At 39.2% G+C, this 19,740-nt stretch overlaps 1 protein-coding gene across 1 annotated transcript in view; it reads right to left on the minus strand.

The window, feature by feature from the left end:
* The window catches only part of RFC1 (replication factor C subunit 1), a 42,589-nt gene that overhangs the window by 3,687 nt on the left and 19,162 nt on the right, over positions 1-19,740 (minus strand). The window contains exons 5-24 of the mRNA XM_030493389.1: positions 16,996-17,228; positions 16,208-16,282; positions 14,025-14,102; positions 13,075-13,162; positions 12,678-12,979; positions 12,191-12,298; positions 11,459-11,638; positions 11,015-11,119; positions 9,487-9,883; positions 8,555-8,664; positions 6,865-6,979; positions 6,317-6,405; positions 5,134-5,271; positions 4,633-4,728; positions 4,365-4,463; positions 3,779-3,933; positions 3,535-3,652; positions 2,449-2,594; positions 1,776-1,989; positions 498-689 (exon numbers count right to left, since the gene is read on the minus strand). Coding sequence (XP_030349249.1) covers positions 498-689; positions 1,776-1,989; positions 2,449-2,594; positions 3,535-3,652; positions 3,779-3,933; positions 4,365-4,463; positions 4,633-4,728; positions 5,134-5,271; positions 6,317-6,405; positions 6,865-6,979; positions 8,555-8,664; positions 9,487-9,883; positions 11,015-11,119; positions 11,459-11,638; positions 12,191-12,298; positions 12,678-12,979; positions 13,075-13,162; positions 14,025-14,102; positions 16,208-16,282; positions 16,996-17,228 — 3,038 coding nt within the window. The remainder of the gene's footprint in view (positions 1-497; positions 690-1,775; positions 1,990-2,448; positions 2,595-3,534; positions 3,653-3,778; positions 3,934-4,364; positions 4,464-4,632; positions 4,729-5,133; positions 5,272-6,316; positions 6,406-6,864; positions 6,980-8,554; positions 8,665-9,486; positions 9,884-11,014; positions 11,120-11,458; positions 11,639-12,190; positions 12,299-12,677; positions 12,980-13,074; positions 13,163-14,024; positions 14,103-16,207; positions 16,283-16,995; positions 17,229-19,740) is intronic.

Consider the following 19,740-nt stretch of genomic DNA (forward strand, 5'->3'; position numbering starts at 1 on the left):
GAAAACACTCTTTCCTTCCCCTCCCCTTTTGGGTATGATGTTTAAATGCTACGGGGTGTACAGATTCTGCAATATTCAGTCCTGCCAGCTGACCACAGCTCCCCGATTTGGCAATACGTGCCAGATACAAAGGGCATTACTGGAACTGTTGGCTGGGATAACCACATGCAGAGGCCTGTGGCTGCTCCGTACCAATGGCACCATCCCAACCAGCACTTAAAATACTAATAAATTTTGGAACTGGGTGCAGTAGTCATGAATTCTCAGTGACATCTCACTTTGGACCAACATTCAAGCTGAAGGCAATGGATGGAAAGAAGACTTTTTCACACTGTCACTAGTTAAGAATTTAAAAGTTGAGAGATGATGTATTCAGTATCTACTATAATGGTTTTCCCCCCTCTTCATTCAGATGATGTTCCAAGTCCTAGAAATGTAACTAAAAGCAAAAAAAAACAGTTCAGTGGGGTAATTTTACACTGTACAAACTAAGTCACCTTAATCATTGCATCACTGTCAACAGTATCTGGGTCATCCTCATCAGATTGGATCTCTTCCACATTCAAGTCTTCATTCATTTCTAAGGTGGACACAGATCCCGACTGCCTTCTAGATGTCTTGACAGAATTAAGTGAATATGGAGTCAGATGTGCCTCTCTGTTGTAAGCACGTGTAAAGGCTGCTTTGACCTGTGAGGTTGGAAGGAAACACTGTGAGCATCAGCTTAGGAACTGCAGATTGTTAGCTAACTAAATCTTAGCCAGAGATTCCACATCATCTTTCCTTAGGGAAGATGTGACCAAAGATACATAGAAGAGGACACTACCTCGAAAGCACTAAGCACATAGCATCTAAGAGCTGTATGATGAAGGCTCATTTTAAGTGAGTCCCACATAATCCTCAGATAGAGCATGCATCTTCAGATGCTTCTTGCTTAGTCCTCCAGTAATTTCAGCACTGTTGTTCTGCTGCCCCCTTATCCAAGTCACACACACCAAAGCACCATCAGCAGCACTGGACACCTGCCATGCTGGAGCAGCATATTCAGACAAGGGACAAGTACCCAACAGTACCACAGCTTTAGTTACAATAGAGAAGATCCTTCTCTTTCCCTGAAGACTTGACCTGGGATGGGGGAGACTATGGCTCAGCTCTCACACCTGCCTAGTCCGTAGCAGGGACTTAAGCTTAAGCTCACCTTGCACCAGGTGAGGTCACAGCCAGTGGAGTGGACTAGCTGGATACTGGAGGGGCACCACACAATTCCCCCCAGGCTGGGCAGCTCAGTCTGTCTGGACTGTGAGAGATACAAGCCGCAAGCCAGGCTCCTGATTCAGCACCCACACCATGACAAATGTGGTGCATCCTTCCTCCTTCGTGCACTGGTGAGAAAGGCAGCGCTGTGCTGTGCAGAAGGGGTGATACAGCTTATAGCCAGGGGCTCACTTGTAGAAAGGTACCAGCTTTCCCTGTTCCTTCTGGGTTCCACTTCTATGCCCCAGACACAGCTGGCTCCCAGCACTCCTTTACACCAGGAACAACAGGTATAAGACTCCTGAATGAAGCAGGCCTATTTTTTACAAATACCTCTGAACCTCTAGTAGTATGTTTTACTGATTTAAAGCTGATTTGCAAATAATACCATTCATTAGGTTACAGATATTAAGCAGCTGCACCTACTTCAGCCTTTCAGGAGCACATCCATACCACGGCTATTATTCTATGATTTCTTTTTGAAGACACCAAAGAAAAAGAAATTCACTAGTGAGTTTTACCTTGGGATCCAGCTTTGAGAAGGGACTGAGTTTGCCTCCCCACATGCTTATTTCCATGATATTTTCAATATCTTCTTTCATCAAGCAGTAAGAGTCCATGAAGGTTATAGCTTGCTGCACACCATCTGCTCCAAAGTCTTTCAAGGGCTGGACAAGCGCATCTCGCAAATATGACAAATACTCCATATTTACTGTCCTCTTGCCCGTCTGGGTTCTTTGTCAAATTAAAAGTAGTAAGTGAATGTGTACACCACCACAACTCACTTCTAAACACAAGCAACCTGTAGGTAAGGCCCTCAGCAAATAGACAATGAGCTGCCTTGAGAGCTAACTGCAAGTGGTACTGTGCCACTCCTGCCATACCTGCAACTAGGGATAACAGACACGAGGTATTCAAACACCAGCCTGCGGAAACACATCCCTGGCTGAGAAACAACAATTTCAGGGCAGAGGGGAGTCACAGTGCTGCTGACATTACTAAAAGCATTTGCAGTCTGACTGTTGACCAGATTAAGCACTAAGAAAAATGTCACCAGCAACACAGAAGCATATTCACAGATTGTACATTAAGTTTGTACCAAGCACAGCAAGGAATTAATGGCAGGTAACGAACTAGAGAAGAACTAAATATATAACATATATTTGATATAAACCAGAAGAAGGTCGGTATTACCTGAGACTCATGTGCATTCCCAGTTCTTGAATGATACGATCGTGTTTACCCGTGGATGAAAATTTCCCCAGCCAGCTGGGAAAGACAGGAAACTGGGACATGGAACCTCTCATCAGCTCCCCTGGGAGAACACTGGCATAAATAGCCTGAAAAAGTAAGAGACATGCCCAACTCAAACCACAGTGAATTACTCTCACTGGCACTATGACATACAACCCCACTTGTCCACATGAAATGGGAGTCATCAGTACAGTTCCACAGTGGAAATAGCTTATTTTAAGAGAACTCTTTCTTGGTTGCTTGTTTCTCTTCAACCCCTCTTAGGGTACAACTTCATCTCTTGTACCGTCCTGTTTGTTACCATGCTCTAAAATATCTGTGAAGTTATCTCTGTTTTAAAAGCCATTCAAAAAGCACACCTGTGTTTCTCACATCCAGTTTAGAGTGCAGCCAGCCAGCTGACCACACAAACAACTGCTGTCATCTCCAACAGACAGACGTGCTGAAGGAGACATTTCTGAAGAACACCAGGAATCTACACAAACTCAGCCAGGCAAGTTCCTAAGCAACTTGTCTGTACCTGCGCTAAGCAGGGGGTGAACTAGAACTCCAGAGATCCCTTCCAACTTAATCTACGGTACATTCTCTGGTGCCAGTCATAATCCTTTAATCACAAGACTTGTCAATGTTTCAGTGATCACTGAAGAGTACAGTGACGAAGCTTCAGTCCTTTGTGCTTTGGGAGAGATACCAGCCTGGGATAGCGCTTTGGGAGGGGCTGGGATAGGAAGCACGTAAAACAGAGTAGGCTCATAGCTGCATATCACAAGTGGTGTGTGCCATGTGCTCCTGTGCTTCCAAACAATGGGACAAACTTTTTGAAGTCTCAGAAGACTTCATCTCTAGATACAGTGTGGGTTCAACAATATGAATACGGGAAACTGCTCTCACCAGCAACACAGAGAATACTGCATGGAAGCATGAACTTCAGAGGTCATAAAAATTATACCGAAGCATCAACTTCAACAGATCAGTCTTTTACACTGGACACCCATAAAGGACATAAAATGAGTGTTAAGGGCTCACCTGTGTTGGAAGAAGATTCCAGTTTTGCTTGCTACGAATCTGTCTGTCCACTATATCACCATCACAGATACTATCAGCTGCTCTACTCAAGAGCACCAAGTGCTTTTTCAGATTTCCTCTGGAGAAAAAAAACCCACCCCAAGTTGACTGTATTACAAACCAGAAATACATAAAGAGAGGTTGTAGTCTAGTTTTACACTCCGACACAAAAGCCTGTGTCAATTTAGGGTACGGAACAACTCACCCAGCAGCAGCCGGTTTCACATGTACATAGTTCTCTTGGACAAAAAGAGGTGCTAGGGAATAATCATGGAAGAAAAGATCCAATTTGTCTATGAGAGACATACGAGAAGCCTCGCCTCCAGCAGCAAAAACCTTCCGGACAACGTCAAAAGGGCCCTAAGTAAACGATATTTCACAAAGTCAGTGGGTTGCAGGTCAACACAAACAATAAGACACATCACAATATCAATGAAAGTACTTTAGTGATGGTACCCAACAATACCCAGACTCATCAGTACAAATTCAATGTTCAGTATTTCCTTCCTAGCACTTCACCAGTTTTGAGAATTATTTTACTTCTGATATTAAGAGAATGATCTCCAAAATGTAGGGCTTAGAATGAGAAGTATGAGCTTCATAGTTGCATCTTACATAAGAGACCAACATCAAAATATATACTCATCCTGGATTTACTGTTTTTCACCTGTCTGTGGCAAATTGGACAGCTCCCTGCATCTAGGCTGTTGTGCTTTAGAAGATGCTTATAAAGCCTAGTGATTATATTAGAATATATGATAGTAAAAGCCAATCCAGTATTTTACACTTACCAGTTTGATATCCTTCTTGGCTCTGCTGGCATCAGTTTTAGCCTCATCGTAAGTCAATGATTTATCTTTTGCACACCACATATTAAGATTATGTAAAACCTAAAGAACAAAATTTACAGTTTGGTAGCATTTAAATGGAAGACTCAAGCAGAAAAAAGTCTCATCTCTATACATAAAAATAATAATACTGTTCAAATACTATGCTGAAGTCAAGGACGCGTATATGAGGTGCTGTCTGATGGACACTGATGCTTAAATTGGCACTGACCTGTCTGATGTCCTGATTTGCTGCCAGGATTATCTCTTGCATAGCAGGTGGTGGAATTTTTAAGCCTTCTTTAAATGCTATAGACATCATGGCACCCTGCAATACATACACTGACATTAGAGATTTCCTATGAGGTCTTCCCCCTACAGAACACACTGACACCTCTACGAAAGAGCATTATCACACTCCTCTAAGTTTTAAAGCACATATAATTTAAATTTTCTCTCAAACATAAGTCATCCCTTGTCACTGGTGTAAAAAAAGCACAAAAAGCTATTTTTGGATGTATTTAAGATAGACTTCTAAAATGTGAAAGGCTTTGGGATACTTCATTCTTTGGGAAGAAAAACTCAGACAACCCATTTTGAAAAGCAGAGTTACTCACTAAGGTGATCCATTAAGTTTTAGGTGGTATTTCCAATTCTGTGTAAGTTCTGCCACATGAAGACAGAAGTTACTGATGGTAATTCAGTGCAGGCCACACAGCCACAGCCTTCTTACCTTTATCTGTTCTAGACGAGGTCTCTGAAAACGAAGATCAAAACAGTAGTGGACCAAGGAACGAATTTTAGGATGGTTGCGATCATTACACATACAGATGATGGGGACCTTTGTGTGTCTAATCAAACCGATCAGCTCCTGTGATTTAAACACATTACAACAATTACATCGGATAACTTGGAAAACAAGAATGAATAAAATGTCATACCAAGCAGCATTAGTCCCTGCCTTAAATCAGACCCTTGACAGGTGCAAGTCTATAGAACTCCTATTACAATCATGTTTCTACACAGTGAAAACCCAGCCCCTCTCCTACTTCTTCTGCTTGCTATTCTATTCAGCTGCAATACATGTGCTGTCTACTCACTTCCACTATCTACTCCCAGCAATCATGCCTGGCCTGTTCTTCATGAAACAATGAAGATCAATAGCCCAGAGTAGAGCTGTTCACCTACCAAGCTAGGTTCATTTGTCTAAAGGCCAGTTTGACCTGGCCTGTGCCCAGAGGGAGCACACATCTTTCTGACTGCACCCTGCCATAAACAATGTAGAAGCAGGAAGTAAAAAGATCAGCACTTCCCTGTCCAAAGAGCTCAGCCCTGAGGCTTCAGGATTATCAGGCTTACCAGAACAAATTTTGCCTGCTCTAATAAGGTGAAATTCAGTTCAATTTCACACTGCTGCAATGTAAACGTTCTCCATCTGAGCTAAAGATCTGTTTTTGTCAAAGTACTGCATGTGATCACAGGAATTCTTCACAAGCTAAAACTGGAGCTGCTAAGGAGAACAAAGGATAATACTGCCTATGCCACATTATTTATCCAGTGTTACTGCCTCCTGAAGAGAGCAACTGCCCCAACCAGATTACAAACCTCCCACTGCAGTTAGATGTCAGCTACAGAGAGTTTAGGATCAATTAACCTGTCCATGAATAAACATCAAAAGCGCACACACCCAAGTTCATCATTACAGGTTTCATTTACAGAGGTGTCTTTTTCCCCCTCTACTAGTGCATAATTCTTCTTACAAAGAGAGACCTCTAAAAGAGGTCAGATAAACTGCACTCTACGGAGACTTTCTACGGACCATGAGTTGAGAACAGCAGAGTGGCTTGAAATAGTTTGTGCTATGTATGGTATGCCCTCACAGCAATGGCATTAGCTAGTAACTATAGCAGTTTCACCTGAATCCCTCCTCTGTCTTCATTGCCTGCCATACCATCCACTTCATCCATGATCAATACATGTTTCCCGCTAACTGATGAGGATGTGCCTGAAAATGAATATGGACAAAAAAAATGAGATGGAAATAAAATATGGACTTGCTTAGAGTTTTACATAATGCTTTATAGGCTAGGTAACCCTATCTTAAGACAACTGAGGTGGATGTGAAACTCTTGATCTGCCACTTGATCACATGAATCTATGTTCACAGAACAGAAGTGACTATAACCTCACGTCATCTTCCAAGAAACAAGTCCCATGCAACAGAAAAACAACTGCAGAGTTCTTGGGCAATTTGTGCAGATTAACAAGTTATTCTACTAATAGCAGGATTTAATTCTACAATTGAAATAAAACAGCTTATTAAATGAAGCCATCCTTATTAGGACCAGATCTCCACGTGATGAGTAACTTAAATTCCTAACACTTGTGCAATAAGGAAGTTCTGTCCCTCCTGTAACCGGACTCTTTAACACAACAAAAATCCTCCTTCAAACAACAGACATACCAGAATAGAAGTCTTTGATGCTGGTGTTGTTAAGTGATTCAGCAACTACTTCCTTCAGACTGTTCTTACTGCGAGTGTCACTGGCATTCAGTTCCACATAGCTATACCCCAGTTCCTAGTCCAAACACAAAACCACACAAAAAATGAGAACACAGATCAGTGAAAGAGCATACGTGTATACAGGGTTAGTAACAGTATTCCACTGTTCCAGAAGAAAGCTCTTACAACACTGTTTTCACACCTAATTTGTGGCTTTGATTCCTTTCTCCCCTTATACTCCTCTTCTCTTGCACTCCAAAAATATTTATAATCACACATGGACCAGATATGCCCAAATGAGAACTTGAGGGGTGGGGGACAGGGAGGAAGTCAGCACAAATTTAGTTCTGGAAGATGAACAGAACTGCCACCAGGGATAGAAACAGAACTATAAGCCAATGCTGCCTAAGCTCCGTAGTTTTTCCAGCTGCATATCAGAGTCTTATGGACAAAGAAGCTGAAGGAAAGAGAAGCTTTTAACTATTTAACAGCTAGGAAATGCATGGCTTCCCCAGCAGTCTGAACACTTCAGAACAGGGCTGGGCTACATGTCAGTCCCTGAAAGAACTTAACCTAGCCACTCCTTTACCAGCAAACTCCCTGCCAGGGCCATGCCCCAGCACTGCAGTGAGCGGCACACAGCCTTGGTCTTTCAGCTTAAACAAGCCTGTTTTGGTGGATGCTCCTGTGGGGCACAGTGAAATGCTTTGCAAAGACCTGAAGCAACTGTGAGAGAGCCAGGCTGGAAACCAGGAGCAGAGAAGACCATCCTACTGCAGAAATGAGCCCAAGTAAGCACATCAGCTTTTTCTGCAGGTCTAGTTTTGGGTGCAGCACCAGTTTGCGGGCACACACCTTTAAGGCGAAGGCAGAAGACTGGGAGTTACTCTGTACAACTCAAACGTTCTGTACAGCTCAAACTCCTTCCCAGCACAGAGATCAGATAGCTGACAATAGTTCTTTGGTACCCTTCCAAGCTGGTAATACCATATTCTAAAAAAGTTCTTGTAATTCAGAGAACAAAAATACTCTGTAAAATGTTGCAACAGCACTATTAATAAGTTAGCTTTAATGGCATTTCTACAATATGGAGGCCTCGGCTGATTCTCATGGCACAGTTAGTGGAACACAGTGTTCAAGTAAGTCAGGAAAAACTGATTTCTAAATTCAGATTTAGAAATGGTCACATAGTACTGTCAACTTCCCTAATCCCAAAGTAGTATCTGAATTTAGAATGAGTCTGGGAAACTTATCTTTGTTAGATATATAAAAGCCGTGCCCAAGTCTTTCAAAACGCTTGCCTAAATTTGACTCCCACTAAATTCACTTCACATATTCTCTGACTTGTAGAGCTTGTGCTGAACGCTCAGTTTTTGAAAGCCATTTTCAGTTGTTCAGCATGCTGTGACATGCTTCCTCTCAATATAACAGAAATGCAGACACCCATTGCTATACTCTCACCCCAGACCTGATATAAAGGTATCTAAACTTCCATGTATTTTCACCTGTAACCCTGTTCGAGCAGGCAGAACTAGGCTGGGGGCAGATGCTGGTCATTCAGGGGATACCCACATGCACACTGTACCTGTACCCAGTTTTAGAATCAATATGGAACAAAACATGCTGGGAACATGTGCCAATATGAACTCACCTTACAAACCAAAGAAGCTGTAGTAGTTTTACCAACGCCAGGTGGACCAGAAAGTAATGCTGCTTTAAAACCAGTACCATCATCTTTGCCTCCGGTTTTACTGTTCTTTGCTATAAAAGAAGATTCCAGGTTTTACCTAGGTATATATTACAAAACAAACTGCATACTTCTAAAAATATCAAACATCACTGGAGTTTTTCCTCATTTAAGGCCTGATATTAACATCAAAAAAAATCATATACATCTGCATCCTAGCTATGTGGGGAAAAGCAGCTTAAACCATCTTAGTTTCAGACCAGCAGTGATTCTAAACTGAAAATTGGAAGAGTGCTGTGAATGTAATAAAACTATTTCAGCCATTTCCTCACAACCACAGAATAGTAAAACAAAATAAAAGCCAAACCATGCACCCAAACAAACTAAACCAAACCCCAAACACACCGCACAGAAAAATCCCACTGTGGTCGAAGTGAAACTTAAACACTATTTTACACATATTAAAAAACTGCCTATAGGATGACACACTACACATGACATGGAGTTGTCATAGATGTCAGGTAGAATCATGACCTTAACAATTCATCTCTTCCCCATACATAACAGCAGCAGTTTAGACACGATGCTGTCCTGTATTTTCACTATGTGTACAGACAGGTTAGCGCTGGCCAACATTCTCTTGGTGAGAAATAATTCAATAGGCTATTTTAAGACATGGTTTTCTGTTCTGTTTTGGGGTGTGGGGAGCGGTAAGTGAACAACTGCTTCAACAAAATAAACCTCAGGCTCAACTGCTGCTAAAAATTCATCCAGCTGCAGCCTCATTCTTGATTTCTAGAGCTGCTCTGCTATCGCAAAGGCCCATATCGGTCCAGGGAACCGATCAGTGTGATTGGCATGGAGGAACACAGTGAAAAGTTAACCATGCTGGTTACCTTGTTCATCTTCCGCAGTATTCTTGTGCCAGTTTCTGAGCCACCGGAGCAGTTTATTTGCACAGCTTTGCTCACCCTGCTGTCCAATTACTGCCTTAAGAGATACAGGCTTGTATTTATCCACCCATAGCAATGTCCCTGTCCCATCTTCATTAATCTCAGAAACTAAGTTCTCCTTCAGACAGGGGGCTTCTTTCTTGTCTTCAGTGCGCCTTTTAAAGTCCGTAAGTTTTCGCACAGCAGTGGTTTCTTTCCTGGCAGGTTTGACGGTATCTCCTTTTTCAGGAGTAGACTTGTATTTTTTATTATCAGTTTCCCTTTTGATGGGGCTAAAATTCCTCTTTCCAGCTTCAGCTTTCTGTGGTGTCTTTTTAGGTCTTGACTCCGCTTTCTTTGCCTTAGGAAAATAAAGGTAAGAAAGGGAAATCAAAAAAACCCAAAAAACCCATACAGTAAATAAATGGGCTGTCTTTGAACAACTCTGTACAGGAGCAGTTAAGAAAGTAACAAAACTTATGTAATGGTAAAAAAATATTCAAGAGCAGATAAAGAAATATTCCTCTCTGAGAAATAAACCACTGTTAAACACAATGCCACCTGGTTCTGTAGCACAAGCCACAAAAAAAGAGGCAGGAAATGTCCTGGCCATTCTAAGAGCAGTCCCCTTACACACCAAGCCTGATGCACCATTAAAAAAAAAATAACTCCAACCTGATTGCTGTCAGGTTGGAACAAACTGACCAGACACCCATGAAGCTCTTGCAAAACAGCACTTCTACAACATGTTCAACCCAAAACATTTCAGAGGGAAAATAATTAGCTAGTAAGCTTAGAGTTGCTTAAGACATCAATAGTATCTTTATATGCAACAATTCATGCCTGTCCCCATCAGAAGTACCAAAGCAATGGCTACGCTAAATGCACATCATGCTAGAGCTAATGGAGATTTTAATATTTTACCAGCCACAACAGACTAAATTTAAACGTGCATTAAAAAAAATTGTTACTGTTTTTACAGCATTCCCTGAAAAATTTACCTTTAATATTACTAAAGTACCACATAAAGACAGAATCTGTTATGTATACACATGGTTTACATGTAATTGTCCCATGTTTACAGTACAATTTCATACTGGACCTGTCAGGTACCACACGATACCAAGTCACAATGACTTATTTCAAAGAATAAAGAGATAGTCAAAAGTCTAAAACTGAAGCCATCTAAGGAGATAAAGTTATTCTCTCAGTACAGAAAAGTGTCAGACTATAAAAATGAAAGGTGGGGAAAACCCCTGTGGCTCCCAAGAAGAAGTCTTAAACACAAATATAAAATTTCCACTTTCAATACTTTTAACCTAGAAGGTGGAACAGACAATCACAGGGCTACTGGTAGTGGGACAGAAGACCAAAATGCCCTTCAACTAAAAGCAAACCAAAAGGGGAAAAAAAAAAAAAAAGCTCCAAAACCAACCAACCAAAAAGCCCCAGCTAAAACCAAAATCAAAACCTCAATTTATTATAAACAAACCTCTGCTTCAGCCGCCAGCTCATATTTGGACTTTTTGCCTGGCATAGTTCGAATAAGATCAAACAGGCCATCCTCATCAACAATTTTTGTCCCTAAAGTTGATGCCTGGAGCAAAAGTAAGAATTAAAAGTGAAGTCAAGTCAAGTTAGGACTTACATAATTCAATTCAAAAGTGCTTTCCAGAAAAGATTATGTTTAGGAACACAATAAATAAAAAGGCTTTTATACATCTATATACACACACATACATGTGTATATACATATAAATAAATATATATATACATATATAAAGAAAACCAAGCCCTAAAACATTAGGCAACTTTTCCTGTTTAACATGTACTTGTATTTGTAGTACTGCCTTATTTTGTCAGAGATATTGAAAATCAGTCAGATATGAACAATTCAGAGTTTCACTTCTCCTTCGCTTAGGCACAGAACACTCACCTTTTCGCATTTAGCTTGGCCACAGTCTCGCCCCATAACCAGATAGTTTGTCTTCTTGCTGACATTGCCAGTGACTTTTCCTCCATAACGTTCAATCAGAGACTTGGCCTCGTCTCTCTCAATACACTCCAGAACACCTGTAATTACGAATGTCAGGCCTTCCAAGCAGTTTTCAGCTCCCTAAGATCCAGAACATTGCAGAAAATGGCATTACTCAATGCAATTCTACCAAATACCTCTTCACCATGAGCTTTTTTAACCCCTTACTATGTCAAGTAGTACTTGACATAATAGTACTTAACCCCATGAAACTTCAAAAATAAGCCTATCATACCTGCCTAGGTACAAGTTCTAAAAGTTCAAAAGCTGTCAAAAGGAATAGCTACCAACAACACACACATTGTTTACCTGACCAACCATACTCATAACTCTGTGCTTGAAGCACAGAATGTCAGCCAAATGAGTGACAGCAATCTTCCAACTTTAAGACCAGTAACTATTATTCATCATCATGACTTCATAAACCAAGTACTGAATTTAATTTCTTAGTATATTTCCTTACACTTAGTTACTGCTTTGGATTACAATTTAGCTTCTTCCAACACATACTTCCTATTTGAAAAAGATACCAGTTTTTAAACAATTCAGTTGATACTTGTTGGACCACTTCTAACAGTAAGTCTATGATCCACTCCAGTTCTACATACAGAATTCTGGTGTAGCCAGACCTACCTGCGGTATCTCTTTGGAGCCCAGTGCTCTTGGACCCTCGCGATTAAGGAAGCTTCGGTAGGCTTGGTAATTGATTCGCTTCTTTTCAGAGTCCTCAGGACTTACAGACTTGGGCAGGAGAGAAAAAAAAAAATTAATATGCATATCACATATTTAAAACCAACAAAATAAACTCAAGCGTCACAGTTTAAGACATTTTTATGCACCAAAGGAAAAAGTAAGATCTAAGACTTGTTTTTAATCTATTAACATGCAACACTTTTCCAGCTAGATTTTTCCTACATTTTTACATTGCTAGGAACTTGAAACTTGCCAGAATTCATGTTCTTAAAAATTGCCCAGAAGAGTCAAAGTACCAAGTTACAACATATAACACGCATAACATATATAACATATATGACATATAAACAGTAATAACTGAAAACTATTTTCCTGAAAAAAAATGCTGACATTTCCTGACAACTAAATTCACTTTGACAGCTCCTACCTCAGCCTTCTTGGGAGAAATTTTCTGCTTCTTTGGTGTTGTCTTCTCTTCTTTCCTTGAAGCAGTTTTTTCTTTTGATATTGAACTTTGAGCACCTCTTTGCTTTTCAGCAATCTCTTCTTTTTGTTTCAGAGATGCAAGCCTAGAGCTAGGTTTCAAAGGCAAGGTCTTATCTGTCAACTCTCTTGCTATTCTACCATCAGATGACTGTGGGGAAAAATGTGAGCCTTTTGAATGTTCGGATTTAGTTTGCTGCTTCACAGCGTAATTTTCTGCTTCACCCATGGAGGTTGTTGCTTTCACTTGAAAAGAGGCAGAGGCAGGAGAGCACATATATAAGAATGTATCTCATTAATATTGTAATTTGGTGAAATGTTTTCTATATTCCGCATCCTACCTCTGTCCAATTGCTTATATTTTTCTGTCACATTAGGACTGCTCTTGATGCTCAACACTGTTTGCCCTCCTCCTGAATCTTTCCGAGCCTAAACAAACACACAATGCCAAAGTCAGAGATTGCATGTCCCAAGCTACTATGAAGTCCAGATCCCTGAGTTTCCCTACTGTACTGTACTGTTCCCTACAGTACAACAGACTGAATGACATTTAACAAAGCTGATCCCTAGGACAAGTCAGAATACAATCTCTATCAAAGGCAGGCAGATAAGCAGATTCTAAACTCAGCCATGCACATAAATTCCTTAAGTCAAAGGCCAGACAAACTTCCAGGTTACAAAAAATTTGAATCCTAATTGCTTACTGATTACCCTAGAAGTACTAAAACTTGCTGAATTCATATTAGCAGTCCTAAATTCTAAGAGCCTTGATGTACAGCCCAGCAAGTATTTTACTGTGCCTTACACCACAAGCTATGAGAACTGGGAAGATTCCCACCACTGGGGTTAGTCTCGAAACTCTTAAGATTCCACCTTTCCCCTTCTCTCAAAGCAAGGAGAGTATTCTCCTTCCTTTTTCTCTCATCACTCCTCGACTTGTGCCATTGACTCATTTTACTCAACCTAGTCCTCCTGAACCAGCAGAGCTATGGTGGATCTAAAGCATGTGTCTTCAGCAACATACTCCACTCCATTAGAACTTGGTATTAAAATTCCATTTCAACAGAAGCAGACAGCACAAAGGTACAATAGTGCCTGTTGTCTGATTAGGAAGGACGCTATTTACTGAGTGAGGAAAATCCAGGAGGCAAGTATGAAAAGCAAATACTTTCTTGATGTTTTTAATGCACTTGTATGGAAGTCTCAAACCAAAGGTGAGGCGTCTAAATAAGAATACTCCCTGTAACCCAAATTCTAAAAAATAAAGATTAAAAAGAATTAAGAATTCAACCTTTTTCTTCTGTGGTGTTTCATCCAACATGGCCAAAGTTCTAGCAAATTCTTCATCTTCATGCAGCTGTCTCTCCAGCTAAAAAAAATAAAATAAAGAAATAAAAGATTTTTAGGCTCATGTCTGACACATTTTAATTCTATTACAATTTTTTAAAACTCTATTTGCTGTTAAAGACAAAAACTTTAACTAAAATAAGGCAGTGCACAGCTGGAAAAACTGCATCCTACCACAGGCAAATTTCTGAAAATGGCACTGAAAAATTACTCGATTTCCCCAAAACGAGCCTGAAGTCTAGCGAGAAAAGTAGAGTTTGGATTTGTTGCACTAGAAACATTAATAAGCCCATATCATCTGTTTTCAAAGAGGTTTTCTGTTCCTTATTTTTACTGTTGTATGTCTTTTTCATTTAAAAAAAGAAAAATACCAAAACTTGAAGGCAGGATCTGACACCAACCAGCGTGCATCAAGATGCAACCTGTTGACTTTAGAAAACTTCCAAAAGCAGTCCCAAGAGGCAAGTAGAAACAATGCCTGCTAAACACTCCGATATCTCAATAATGAATGTTTTATTCTTATTTACTGCTAGCAACATACATGAAAAAAATTCTGGCAGTTTTGGAGAATTTAGCTACTGCCCTTGGCCCAGCTCATGTTGCCAGTTCTGATTACTTTCTGAAAACAAATGCACTTTTATTTTTTAATATTTCTACTTACACAAGTGATTATCTTTGACAGAAAAACCAGCAAGAACAAATAGTGCACATGGAATAAGAGAAAGTTATTTATTACTTGTTAAAAACAAATCCAGGTTAGTTTCATTTTTATTTCACCTAACAAAATAAATGTTACCTCTACAGTGATAACTGATCATCAAGTTACCTTTCCTATCCAGTACTGTCCCTTGGGGAAAACTTTCTCTATTGTTGAATAGTTTATATTGATGCCAATAAATATTGACCATTGTTTTAACAAAACAACAACAAAAATCCTTTCATAATTGTCTTGAAAATCAACATGCTGTGCTAGAAGACTGTCCTGGGTTCAGGACAATCAAACAGATTAGTTTTACAGGCAGCATTTTTATGTGCCCATAACAATGAAATGCATCTATCCTCCTTGTGTACAGTAAGAAAGGGGAAGGGCAGCAACTACCAAATGCAAACCAGACTGAGGCAGAGATACACCTGAAATAAAATACATTCCTTTGATGGTACATACAGATGATGAGAGTGTTACAGACATGAAAAGGGATAACGGGTTTAAGCATAAACAGGGGAATTTCAGGTTAGATATAAGGAAGAACTTCTTTACAGTGAGGGTGGTGAGGCACTGGAATAAGTTGCCCAAGGAAGTTGTGAGTGCTCCATCCCTGGCGGTGTTCAAGGCCAGGTTGGACAGAGCCTTGGGCGACATGGTCTAGCGTGTGGTGTCTCTGCCCATGGCAGGGGGGTTGGAACCAGATAACCTTAAGGTCCTTTCCAACCCTAACCATTCTATGATTCCATGTTCAGTTCAAATGAAAGGCAACACCTTATTTTTCCTGACATGTTGATTTACATTCTAATGAATTAAAGCTAGATTCATTACACCTCTGGGAGGGTCAGGAATGAGACCAAATTTTGCATGTATTATATATTTATTTCAAGTGATACTCAATATTATCAATATAGGGGAAACAAACTTTTTCCCAAAAGCAAGTAAGTATGTATGGCCAGCGTACCTTTCCCTCATGTTAGCATTAATTCAAACAGGAAAGTTTTTCTTAACTACAAGAATGATGACAAATGAAACAAATCATGGATGGCAAAGGCTTAATTTTCACTCCAAGTAATGGGAAAGGGGGAACTGGGAGGGGAGTAAGAAGGATGCTGAACATGAATTGTGTCAAAAGCAGCATTCTTATAGACACATCAACTCATCATCTGCACAAGTAAGAGAAAGTCTGGATAGACAGAAGACAGATTAAGTAAAATGTTCTGATTATGTAACTGAAATAATGCCCATAAAAATAACTGTGTGACTTTGTTTGCACATATGTGCTCAAGCTAAGTATACAGATGAATTTTATAACACTTACTTGTAGCATACATGGAAAGTCCATCTTAATTTCTTAACGAAAAACAATTTTAAGTTAAACAAACTGCACTTCATAGAAAGCAGCAGATTTAGAGAGCTTTTACCTCTGAGTCTTCTTCAAGCTGCAGTTGCCTAGCAATGGCCTCATCATTTAGTGTACTGTCTCTGCTTTGTGAAGGCTATATTTAAGAAAAAAAAAAAAGGGGGGGGGGGGAAAGACTAACAGTTCAGTGTCCCCAATATTGAGTAAATTATAAATACTTAATCTATACAGATTCATTCTGTATACTTCTAGAAAGGACTGGGAATGAGACATGCAGCATTTTATTCCTAGCTCTCTAACCTGAACACTATTAAACAAGGCTGTTTTCAATAGCTTGCATGCTGTAATATAAATACCTAATTTCTCCTAACAATGCCGAACATCTCTGAAGCTATCACAGTTGGCCCACTTGAAAGAGAAATCAGTAACTACATTGTGAATTGTTAATTTCCTCCATACTTTATTTGGTACTTTTTTATTCCATGAATGTATGTGCCATAAAGCTTGAGAAAACAACCTCCTGCCCTCCACTGCCAACTATAAGCTACCCCATCCACTCACTAATCTCAGAAAAATACTTAAGGAAAGTCACTTAAGAAGCAGCAAAAGGGAAAAATATTACTTTCAGCTTTGTCCTATCTTCTCAAACTTGGAAATGCTACTCTAAACTTGTTTTTGAGGACTTAATATGCCTGCACATATCATCAAAATTGAATTATACTTCAGTGGTCATTAAAAAGTAACATTAAGTAGGACAAGCAATTAAGTACCTCCTTGCAGTCATTAAATTGGCCCTTTGATCTGCTATCAGACACATGAGCAGCCTACAGCAACATCATCAGTACTCACTTCTTTCCTTTTACTTGCTACTAGTTTCTTTTCTGATCGCTGGACACTACTTGTCCCAAAGTAATCAAGTGCTGAGGTGGGAGTCTGTTTCACTGGAGATAATGGTTTGCTTTTAGCTCGTGGTTTTACATCTTCCTTTTTCACTGTAGCTGTTCCTGGACAATTGATCGCTGATGTCCCATTCTCCTTTGGCTTCAGAGAAATTCTTTTATTGACAAAGTCATCTTCTTCATCTAAACATGAAGAGTATTCTATTACTTCTGGTACACAGAACCGATATTCTTATAATGGAACTATCAAGAGAACTATTTTGGCATATTACATCAACTCAGATACTAAGAAAATATTACAGGTGTTTAGAAGTTATTTGAAAAAAAAAAGGCTGCGTTGTATAACACATAGTATTTAGTATCTTTAATAACATAGTTCAATTCTAAATAGATTGAGTACGGAAATAAAGACATATAAAATTTGTTACTTGTTACATTACCTCTCATTTAGAGAAGCTTGCAAAGAATGCCTTCCCTTCTTACATAGGGAAGACTATAAACAGAAAATCCAGGTCACTGAAATTTGAACCCTCCCCTTAATTAACACAACATGAAATTGAACAGCACAACTGTTCCTTCACACAAAATGTGAATACAAAGCTACATTTATTTTATTACTTTATAGTACTCATTAACAGAGCAGCTAATACAGGCTTTGTAGACATGTATATTCTAAAGAATCAATCAATACTACACTATAAACCAGGGGAAAATACTACATATTTACCAAACACTGTATTTACAAAAGCTTCTTGTATAAGCTTCCTAGTTATTTTTAAAAGTACTGCTCATAGCTTACGTTTTAGAAGAAACACTTCAACACCTTTTTACTTTTTCCCCTTTTAGTCCGAGATTCTATGAGCTATTCTACATTCTCTGTATTTCTGCACTTAAACACATTGTCCTTCCAGTGCAGTCAAAACCATCTCAAAGAAATGCAGCCATTTCACAGAACACAGAAATCAAACACCGCAAATACAATCAGCATACAAAACAGGTTTTTCAATTTAAAAAAGAGGAAAAGTGGCACACACAGTCTCATTAAGAATTAGCCCACAGACCACTGAACAAAAGAAAGACTCTTTATAGACTTTTCTATAATAGCCAGGATGCAGTCTTCCCAGCAATGAAAAAGAGAAGGAGGGTTTTATGGCCATTGGTTCATCCTGGACCCAAACTCTTCACCCAGACCATCAACCAACAAAAAAAGATTACCAAGAACTTCAAAGAGTTCTGTGTCATGTCATTAAGTCGTACTGACAGTTATACAAATGAAACTAGCACTGAGGCATACAAAACCCTACAGAGATCATTGCCAAATAATCAGACCACTATGATAGCGCAGAAGACAAACATCACTGGGCAAACTTCTAGATTAGTGATAAAAGCACTTTCTTTGTGAACTCTTCTAAAAACTCAACGTGTGCCAGGGTTAAGAAGCAAACTGCAAGAAAATCCCCAAAATGAACATTAGACACAAAGAATAAAGCACGAAGACTTGAGAGGAACAGAAACAGAGGCTGTCTCATTTGCATGCCTGTAACTGAAGTCGGGTTTTACTTTTCTCAAAATAGAGATATTTCAGACATTGCCATCAACTTTTCGTAAACACTGAATGTTCTAAACATGTTTTATAACTGAACTTAAATTGACAGTATTATCACAGAAATACATTCATTTTCCAGTCATCTCTAATTTAAGCCCCCATACTTCTTTGCATACAAGAATTTTTCTTAATCCCTAAATTTAGATTATGTCATATGTGCATTATCTATAATTTGTTATATACTAGACAGAGATGGAGGGAAACAAGTTTTTTGTTCATTTCACCTTTTCTCAATGGATGGTAGTGATAAGAGTGTTTTAGACATCAGCTGGAACTTTCTGCTACTGAACACTTACACCAAGCAGAATATAACAAGTACTAAGGGGAATCCTGACTATTCCTGGGAGAGAAAAAGTTCAGAGAGAAAGAAAAATAAAACAAAGATATGTCTGGAAGGGAGGAAATTAGTTCAGCAGTTAAATCAAAAATGCCTAAAGACAAAAAAAAAAAAAAAAAAAAAAAAAATCTATCTACAACAAAGAGATATTTTTGCCAATTTACAAAGGAATATATGGAAGAGAAAATTCAAGCCCATGCCCTCAGTTGAGAGCAGCGGGTTTTACCACAAAGCTAAAAGCTTTACTGTTCTCAACACCCTTTACTTTCCCTAGGCAGCAGTAAATCTCTTACTGCCATTTAGCTCAAGTTAACAAACCATTACATATCTGGGAGATTTGGACACTAGATGCTTTAGGCTTCTAATTTACAACAGTTTGAGCTCTGTATAGGAGACTGCTTAGCTCAAACTTAATTTTAGAAATATTTTTGCTTCTTTTAAATTTTTCAGTTCAGCAAGAAAATACATTTGCAGGAGTAAAATGTACCTATTAGTAGAAACCAACAGGTAATGTAGATGGAATTACATTTATTTGTCTTTGATAGAAGATATAAATCCTATTCTTCCCTTCCTCCCCCACTCCCAGATTTTCTTAAGCTAAGGACTGTTCCGTGCTAAAAACAAATCTTTACCCATCACTATTGTTATCAGAAGATCTGCATGCAATATTGAGGTTTTCATTATTCACTCATAATCATTTAAATAACGACAAAAAATACCAAACAGGATATTGCTTTCTCTCAAGTAGAAAA

Source organism: Strigops habroptila, chromosome 7, assembly GCF_004027225.2.
Source record: "Strigops habroptila isolate Jane chromosome 7, bStrHab1.2.pri, whole genome shotgun sequence".
NCBI lineage: Eukaryota > Metazoa > Chordata > Aves > Psittaciformes > Psittacidae > Strigops > Strigops habroptila.